The sequence below is a fragment of the Thalia democratica genome, unplaced genomic scaffold (assembly GCF_965202585.1).
Source record: "Thalia democratica unplaced genomic scaffold, ktThaDemo2.hap1.1 HAP1_SCAFFOLD_934, whole genome shotgun sequence".
Taxonomy (NCBI): domain Eukaryota; kingdom Metazoa; phylum Chordata; class Thaliacea; order Salpida; family Salpidae; genus Thalia; species Thalia democratica.
Genome location: NW_028139878.1, coordinates 30950 through 41161, shown reverse-complemented (window position 1 = coordinate 41161; position 10212 = coordinate 30950). Strand labels below are relative to the sequence as shown.

The 10212-nt window shown below is 28.8% G+C and overlaps 1 protein-coding gene across 1 annotated transcript; it reads left to right on the top strand.

Annotated features, from left to right (window-relative positions):
- Positions 1 to 889: 889 nt before the first annotated feature.
- Positions 890 to 10009, top strand: LOC145847468 (U4/U6.U5 tri-snRNP-associated protein 1-like; the record flags this gene model as incomplete). Its single annotated transcript, XM_082953608.1, has 9 exons — positions 890 to 1101; positions 1454 to 1530; positions 1750 to 1886; positions 5496 to 5657; positions 7213 to 7371; positions 8232 to 8347; positions 8790 to 8916; positions 9375 to 9518; positions 9840 to 10009. Coding segments are annotated over 9 exons (1304 nt in total), but the record flags the coding sequence as incomplete, so codon positions are not given.
- Positions 10010 to 10212: the final 203 nt, after the last annotated feature.

Below are 10212 nucleotides of genomic sequence, written 5' to 3'. Positions count from 1 at the left end.
ATAAGTTTTTTGGTTTTAAATTTATTAATTTAGTTAATCATCAAGTTGAGATCCTTGTTTTGTACCAATTACTTCTTTCATATATCACTTTGACACAAACAAAAACTAAAAGCTAATACACTTTAATATTAATTCTTATACACTTTGGTACTCTAATTTCAACATAAAGTTATATTACTAACTATATTAAACTGTAAAATTGCAATTAAATTTTAAGCTTTTAATTTGTTTAGACCAGGGTTTTCCCAAGTGGGTGCTTATGTCCTACTTGGGGGCATCACAGAAAATAAGGGGTTCCACAAGTGGCAAAGGGACCAGAGGGGGGCGTGAGTAGTAAAAGGGGCAAAGGGTGTTGTGAGGCCATAATTTGAAGCTTACTATGGATATTTTTAAAGTTGATGGTGACAGCAAAAAAATAGTCGTATTTAATTATATTTTTGAAACTTATACTAGATATTGTGGAAAAACTTGAGAAATTTAGAGGGCCATAACCTTTACGAGGAGGAGCCACGAGGCCGTAATTTGAAACTAACATTGGATATCTGGAGTTGATTGTTAAGAGCAAAAAAGGTCTTAGTCTTAATTATAGTTTTGTAGGAGGGGGCCGTCGATTTTTCTGTTTCTTAAAAGGTGAAAATCAAAGTTACTATTGTGATATAAGCAATTAAAGTTAAAGTTCAATAGGTTTCCTAATGGAAAAAGATAGCAAAAAACTCTTTATTTCTCGTAAAAAACATACTTCAGATATTTTTGATTTACTTATTCAATTGGTAAACAAAAAATAAAAATTAACTTGCTTTTTGTGAATTGTTATAAGTACTAAAGGCATATTTGGAACAAGGCAAGACAAAAATAACAAAAACGCCATAAACAAACCCAATTCCAACAGGCAAGTACGACGAGGAGATAGAAGGCGAGAAGAGGGGAAAGTTCAAGATCGGTCAGGGCGGCAGGGTGTCGCTGACATGGGAGCAGCAGCGGGAGCAGATGAAGAGCGAGTTGCGGGCGAAGGGGATTTCCCTGGACACGGGCAGCAGGAAGGTGGCGAGCGACTACCTCACCGCCAAGGAGGTGACGTTCAAGAAGAAGGGAAAGAAGAAGGTGATTGTTGTTTCAGCATTTTATAATGCTAATTGATGGTAGAATTAAATATAAAATTGAAATGTTATATTTCAATGTTAGCTTACATTAACTTTACGAGGTTTTTATGAAAATGACGATAGCAATTTAAATATGTCAGAAACGTTTGTCACAAATAATAATAAATAATATAATCATAATGCATTATAAAGTATAAATAAATATACATTAAAGACTATAGTTATAATCTCAGACTGTTTTAACGTTGAAAAAGGTTTCATATGATATAGACGTTATTTTGTAAATTTCTTTAAGTTGGGTATATTTTTGTTAATATTATTGTACACTTTTTTGAATTTATTAATTATAACAGAGAAAGATACGCAAGAAGAATTTCAAAGCTGACGATTTGCTTCCGCTTGCTGATGATAGACAAGATCAGGGCTCAAGGTAGTTTACCAATTTCTTTGTAATATGAATTGCTTAATAAATACAATGATTTGTATGTTTCAATTGAAGTTTGTGGTATTTTAATATTTTATTACTAAAGACAAATTATTTTTACAACCCAAATTTTCTTCGAGTACATATTTTTTCTTAAAAAAAAAGTTTTATAACTTTTATTTCGAAATTTTGTTTGGTAGATGAAATATTATTTTATGCCAACAGAGCGTCGCGCATGGAAGTCGATGACGTCAAAGTGGAGAATGACGTAATAATAGACGATGCGGAAGAGGCGAACAGGGAATTGGAGAAAGCGCTCGCAAAAACGAGAAGGGAGAAAATAAAGAAGGAAGCCAAGCAAGGTGGGTAGATTTTGATGTGTTTTGTACGAAATTAACACGTTTAAACAGTTATCACTTAAAGTTTATTGTGACAGTGTGAAGACAAGAACGCAAATGACGAAGAAACTAACTTTGCGGGAAGATTTCAACTTTCCCACCTTTAGAGCCTTCAAATGAGAACGTCTGTAATTGTATTTTGTTGTAGGGTAGTTTACCAGTCTTTTGTTTGCAGGATTTTGAAGTAGGGTTTGCCACCAGGAGCTATTTGGTCCTTGATGTAATTTTAAGTTAAAACACTTATTTAAAAACGACCGGAAAATTAACTTTTTTATATCAAATAGATAACACACTTATTATTATTATGATTGTGAGTAAGTTGTAAGGCTACGTTAGTATCCATTACAATTTAGTACTGAACTTTTTTTCTCTCTTTTGTAGTAAAGTTTTCAAAAATATTTTAAAATGAAAATATTTGACTTGAAAGTATTTAAAATTAAGTTTTTCAACTGAACAAAAAAACTAAAAAAAAACTGTTTTTTTTGTTTATTTATTATATAAAATTTTTATTTTTAAATTTATTTAAATTCTGTTCCGACAGAATTTTTCTAAATATATCAAGGAACATTTCCTAAAATTTGAGGTAGATATCTCTAAAAACGTAGGAGAAGATAGAATTTTAGTGAAATAGTCTATTTTTGCCGTTTTAGTTTGCGCCTCCCATAAGGAACCTGTTGTTGCCTCCGACTTTGACCGGCTATATCTCAAAAATTATTTTGAATTTTTTAAATATGTAAAAAGAAACTTGTAGCTTAGTAAAAATTATATAAAATAAGATCAAAAACCAAAAAAGGGTGTTTACTCCCCTATGCCCTTAATAAGCAGTTTTAATTACATTTTTTATAACTTCAAGACTTAAAAATTAGTCAATTTATAACTTTTTCTTTGTAAAAAATAAGGATTTTACTCTTTGACTCTTCATTTTTTCACCTATTTTTTTGAAAAATTCATAGGTTTTTACTGCTACTTTTCTTATACTAAGAATACAATTGTGTTGTTGTTAAAGTATATCAAAACCTAAAAAGTAGTTATTTGAAAGTTTAATTCTTTATGGACAATTATCTAATGTTTTACTACATGCTTGTTCATTAAAGTTGAGCATTGGTTCCCAAACTGTACACAGCAATTCACTATTAAAAAAAGATTAATTTGGGAGCACTAAGTTCTTAATAGTTTTATACAAAGCTTTTACTTTTTAAATGTGTATATTAGTTAGTGGACATATATGGATTTTAAAATGAATTTATATAATGTGTATATATTCTTTTAACAAACTATTGTTAATCAATTTTTATTTTATGTGCTTGCTTTGCTTAACATCAATGCTCAACAAAAATTCTGTTAACATATTATTACATAGGTGCAAAGGTTAAAATTTATAACGGTTTATTTTTAAGCTTTTTATAAGGGATCATAATTATAGGTAAGTGTGTTTTAAATTTTAATTGTAGGAATTTGCCAACCTCTTTTTCTAAAGTAATTATACTTAGCAAGTAATTTAAAATATTAATAAAGTATACAATGCTAGTAGTAATAAAAAGAAAAAACTTTGTAGTTAAAGTCAATTAATTATTTTTTTTATTTATATAACATATTTACTTACAAGTTACTTAAAAGTTACTTTAATTTTTAATTCTTAATAATCGTTATTGACAACATAGCCTTTTAATAATCTCCAGCTTGTTTTTTATCCAGTAAATACATTTTAAATGCAATAGTTTTTTGTATGGATCTAACTTAAGTTTTTATGTATAATTTTACTGGAACAAATTTTACTGGATTATCGCGATTATGTCTGCCTGTTAACTCCTAATGGGACAGTAAAAGTAGCAGTATTAACTTTTGTTCGGTGCAGTATAGTACTTTTATAGTAATTACTCTACAAAAAAGTGTTCTAAAGCAATTAAGTTTAAACTTGATGTAATAAACTTGGCACATTAGTTCATTTTAACTTTAAAATCCAGTTATGTGGACAAAAATAGCGATCTGTTTTATACTTTATTGTTTTGGTAATTATGAGCAAGACTTTCTGTGCAGACTCATTTGAACTGCTTTCAGCATTGAGGCTCTCTGATTTTTCACCAGACCTTGTATTAAAAATGAATTGTTTGGTGTTATTAAGATTTGTTTAAAAACAGTGTTTTGAAGTGACATCTGTGCAAAGTTTAGTATATGCGGGAAATTTTATAAGCGTTGATAATATTTTGAACAAATAACTGTAATCTATCATATTGAAACACTGTTTATGTGAGTTTTTACTCGGTAAAATAATTGAAAATAACCATTTAGTTAGTAGGTTTAAAATCAAAATGTATGCTCTAACTTTCTTATTTGACACAGAATTGTTTTTTAAAGTAAATACTGTGCTATCATTTTTAAACGCACAGTATTTAAGTACGCTTAAATAATTTTTAATAATGACCTTTGATGAAAAGTTTCTGTTTGAAAAAAGTAATAAACTACGAAGTTTGAAAGTATATTACAGTTTTTACAAAAACTTAGTGTTTTATACTGAGTATTTATATCATATATTTTAGTTTAAAGTATTTAAAAGAAGTTTTTTACTTTTATTATTTTTATAATTTTAATATATATTTAGTTTATCATTATTTACTCAACTCCGTAAAGATGATTCCACCTAGCACAAAAGTTTTTAGGAGTAGAAAAATATTTAATAAGCAAGAATGTAATCAACTTTAATTTATACTATATAAAAGGATCATAAGATGTTATTTATTATTGTATGAATTTTTTAAATTAGCTATACAGTTCAACCTTACCAGTTATTTAGTCGAATTTTACATGTTTTTAAATATTTAATGTTTGTTTTATTATGTGCCTCTTTTTTATTCTTCATAAGAAAAATTCTATTTTTATTAGAAATATAATTTTTTACAGTTTTCAATAAGTATTTTTTGTTTTAAGATTTTTTTAACTATTAACACAGCTGATTTTTTGGAGACTTGTTTTCTTGAATTTTTTTCACATTTTTTTTCTTGCTCCAATTTTAAAATCTTTAACTTTCATACGTCTCTTTGAGCATTCAAAAAAAAAACAGAAACTCTAGAATATAATTTTCAAACTTGTTATTATAATGATAAATAACTTTTAAATTAAATAAATAAATAATATATACATTGTATATATATATATACAGGGTTGCCACTTTACCTGGAACCTTGAAAAACCTGGAATTCGACAATTAAGGGGAAAAAAACCTGGAAAAACCTGGAATTTTTAATAATTTCAACATTTTCAGTACTAAAATTTCAATTTGGCACAAAACATTTATCATATAAGTAAATTTTTTTTGTCATCATCAAAAAAATTTTTTGTTAAAAAACACAATCAATGTAACTTTACAGCATCTTTTAAATGTTTTTGTACTATTCAACAAAGTTTCTTTTATAGAAATTAACTTAAAACTAAAAATCGACCCAAAAATGTTTACTTTAAAAAACCTGGAAAAAATAATGGAAAAAACGAGTGGCAACCCTGTATATAGCTTGTGCAAAAGATTTTGTTTATAGCTTTTAATTTGAAATGTTTCTAAATTTTTTCCTCCATCGACAGAGACGCTCGAGGAGAAACGCAAGAGGGAGGTGGAGAGGCTGGCCGAGCAGATCGAGCGGGAGAAAGAGGAGGAGGAGAACAGGGTGGAGGAGGGGAGGTACGTGACGATGAACACCACCGAGGAGTTCTGCAAGAAGTTCCAGTACAACCAGTCGACCAAACGTGAGTTTGATATTTTATTAGTATTGTAGAGTAAAATGTCTTAGTGTGTTGGAATTTCAAATCAAAAAAAAAATTATTAGTAACTCTTTTAGATTGTCTAGAAGATTACAGAATTTAAAATGTACATAAACATGATACTTGTAATTTTTAGTTTGAACTCATCATGTTTACAAAATAGTTGATTCAAATTCAGTTTACAGGGATGTAAAACGTTGTAAAACTATATATTTTTCTTTCAAGACTTTATTATGCAAACTAAGTTTCTGTCAATTCCAGTACAATCAGTCGGCAAAACGTGAGCTCGATATTAGTGTTGTAGAATGTTTTAGTATGTGCGTGTGTGTAAAATTTAAAACAATAAAAAATAATTTATTAGTAACTCTTTTAGATTGTTTAAAGCATTATAGAGTTTGGAATGTACATAAACATGATTTTTGTAATTTTTTAATTTGATCTCTTCATGTTTATAAAAGTAATTGATTTAAATTCAGTTTACAAGACGATGTAAAACGTTGTAAAACTATATATTTTTTCTTTCAAGACTTTATTATGCAAACTAAGTTTCTGTCAATTCCAGTACAATCAGTCGACTAAACGTGAGCTCGATTAATTAGTATTGTAGAATGTTTTAGTATGTGCGTGTGTATGAGATTAAAAAAAAAATAATAACTCTTTTGGATTTTCTAGAATATTGTAGAGTTTGGAATGTACATAAACATAATGTTTGTAATTTTTTGTTTGGTCTTTTTAATTTGTGTAAAAATTATCGAATTAAATTCAGTTTAAAAATCGATGTAAGACTTTAGTTAGTATAAATTTCAGATAAAATGTTATTTCAACTTAAATTAAAATATTTATTAGTTAACAATACCATGTAAAACATAAACTATATAAATTTTATTTCAAGGCTTTATTATGCAAACCAAGTTTCTTTCAAAGACCTCGTCAGTTCTTATGTTATATATCGATGCAATGTATTATTTCTCCTCTAGAAGTTGAGATCTCTTTATTTATTTATAACAAATCAAAACATGTAATAGCAAAATATACTTTATTTAAAATAAATTTCAGATTGAGACATACTTCAAATTGAATTAAAATGTTTATATTTTTCCTTTAATTGAATTAAAATATTTATACATCATCAAATTATTTTTCCAACAGCGCAAGACAATTAGTAACTCTTTTAGATTGTTTAGAACTTGGAATGTACACAGACATGATGTTTGTAAATTTTTGTTTGATTTCATCATTTTTATTAAAACAGTTCATTTAAAATCACTTTACAAACCAATGTAAAACTTTGTAAAACATATACTATATATGAATTTTTTTTTATGTTTTTTCTTCACGCAAACTAAGCTTCGATGAAAGACCTCGTCAGTGCTTATGTTGCATGTCGATGCAATCCTATTATTTCCTCTTTAGTAGTTGTGACCTTTTTATTTGTTTTCTCAAAATCAAAACATGTAATAGCAAAACATACACTTTACTTAATGTAAGTTTTTAGAACAAAACACATTTAAACTTGATTAAAATATTTATATTTTTTCAGCGCAAGAAAGCGACGAGGAAAGTGAGGAGGAAATCGTCCCAGATGACGTCAAAGTCGACGAGGAAGATTATGACGTCACGTCGAGAAAGCTGACCAAGAAGCAGATGAAGTACGACGTCATAATGGGAAGGGAAAGAGAAAAGAAAAAGAAGGAAGAATGTTCGTTTGTTTGTTGTTTTTATAATTTGATAGTCAATATGAAACTAATTACTTTTTTTACGTATATTTTTGTTAAATATATATAATTAATTAATAATTATATTGTTTTAACTCTCTAAATCTCATTTTAAATGTAAAGATATAAACATTATAAATCATTAAAGTTTGTATCTTGAAGTTTTCTACAGTTTTCACCATCTCTTGTTAGAGGGTGTAAAAGAATTATCAGAATTTACTAACAACATTTATTTGAACATTAAGTTTTTACGAATAATATTATTAAATATTAATTTTATACAACCACACAAGCTCTTTATAAATATTCAGGGTTGCTAAAAAACCGGGAATCCTGGAAAATCCTGATATTTGACAATTTAGGCTAAAAAATTCTGGAAAAACTTGAAATTTGAGAAATTAAAAAAAAATCTGTAATTTTGAACAGAAATCAATTCCAAACCTAGAATTTTGAAACCAGGAGTTTTAAACAACTTATTAGTTTTATGTAGTAAAATTTCAATTTTATACAAAAAACTATTGTATAGATAAAAAGTTTTTGTCATCACCAAAATTTTTTTAATTTTAAGTAGCTTTATAGTGTAGTGTCAGTTAAAGTTGTTATACTACCATACACAGTTTTTTACCTTAAACTTAATTTCAAACTAAAAATAGACCCTAAAACGTGAAAATTTAAAAACCTGGAGATATTTTGTCAAAAAGTTTTGGCAACCATGAATATTGCAATAGCGTCTCTGGGTCTGTTTTTGGAGGCGATTCGCGAAAGCAGTATTTAAAGACACTAACAATTCCCATAAGACTTTTTGTTTTGAGTTTTTTTTTTTTACTTATGTTCCAACACACAGCCCACGTTGCGTTGGAAGAGGAACCGATTGCCGGCGTCGGATTGATGGGAGCGCTCCAGTTGTGTCAGAGGAAAGGATACATTGTTGACAACAAGGATAAAAATAAGTCGAGACAGGTTAAGATATGTTGTTATCAAAGTTAGAAAAACGTTAATCTTTTAATCTGTCTCTTAAATTTTGTAAATAAAACTTATCTCTTAACTTTTGTACCGTAATTTTTAACCTAAGATCTAGAAGTCTTAACTTCAAATTTTATCTTCTTTTTTACACTTATATTGTTATGCAAAACCTCAATAAATGTAACTTTATGTATGTTACTTTAAATCTAACACTGTTAATTCGTGGCCTATGAAGTTGTTTCAAGTCCTAACCTCAATACTTGTATTCTAAGTAAGCTGTATGAAACTGTTAAAATACAACCGTGCTATTCTGACTTGTTCATAGTGTTTTAGAAAAAAAGAATATATATTTAAAATCTATATACTTTTAGTGCATGGAAAATATTAGAATTTTATGTTGTTTTCGGTGTTAGTCTTTTACAAAACCAATTATTTGCAGCTGCTGACAACAAGCAGCGACATAACATCGAAGAACGCGTTTGTCGAAGACAGGAACGCAGCGAATCACCTGGACAAGTACGCTGCTGAAAAGTACTCCAAAGACAGAAGGGGCGACAGGGATAGAGGTATGCAGTTTACAAATAGTTTACTTTTTATGGTTCAATATGAATTTATTGAAAAATTTATGATAGGAAAAAATATAAAGCAGTCTATGTATATATAATTTTTACCTACAATGAAGTTTGACTGTATAGATGTAAGAATCTAAGATGAGAATGAAATTGAAAATATTTGTATACCTTAGTCAAAGTTTTTTATTTTCTTTCCTAATAACCAAAACTAAGCAAACTAACTGCTTACCTTTAAATTAGAATACGTGAAAACTGCACTTTTTGAATACACTTAAATGAATTGTCAATTGCACGCTTAACAACACCTTGAAATAATAAGTATGTTTTGATGTCAATTGACGAAACAAGCTTTATGTGCGACCGGACTAAAAAAACAAATGTTGAATTTAATAAAAAACATTTTGAAACTGCTTTTACAAAACATTAATATTTAATATTATGACGTCACGCAGGTTACGGCGGGGGCGAGGAGTTTCCGGAGAAGAAGGATTACAAGCCCAAGTGCGATCTTTACTACAGGGACAACATGGGAAGAGTGCAGGACCCCAAGGAGGCTTTCAGGACTCTTTCGCACAGGTTCCACGGGAAAGGATCCGGTGCGTTTTGCTCGTTTTTTTTTGTACCATGAAAGTTATGTCTTCTATTAGCCATGTCTGTAGTTTTAAAACTCTTGTTTTTATTCTTTTGATTAAGAACAATTGCATAAAAAAACAATTTTTAGATTTTGTAAAACGTTGTATTACTGACAATGTTTTATTTTACTATTCGAGTTAGTCAAAAAAACTACAATTAACTACACACTTTAAAATTGCATGAAAAAAACTTAATTTTCAGAGGTTGTAAAACGTTGTTGATCTGCATTTTTCTTCCTATTTAAGTTTATTTAAAAAAATAACAACCCAGTTTAATTCAAACAGGCAAGCAGAAGCTCGAGAAGAGGATAAGGAAGCAGGGCAACGAGATATCGGGGGTGGGAGTCGACACGCCGCTGAACACGGTGGCGGTCATGATCAACCAGCAGAAGGACAAGCAGCTGCCGTACGTCGTGCTGTCAGGGGGTGGTAAGAACATCACTGTTGATAAGTAGATCGACATTTTGTCTTTGGATTGTTACGTTTGAATCTTTGTCGTATTTCTGAAGTGACTTTCGCTACGACTTTTTAATAAAATTATGAATAACAAAACGTTTTTGTCTCTGTATGAGTTTCTTTCTCAGTATTTATTAAGTTAGTGTTAATAAGCGAATTATATATTAAACTGTTTCACCTTTTTCTTTACAAGTTTTAATGT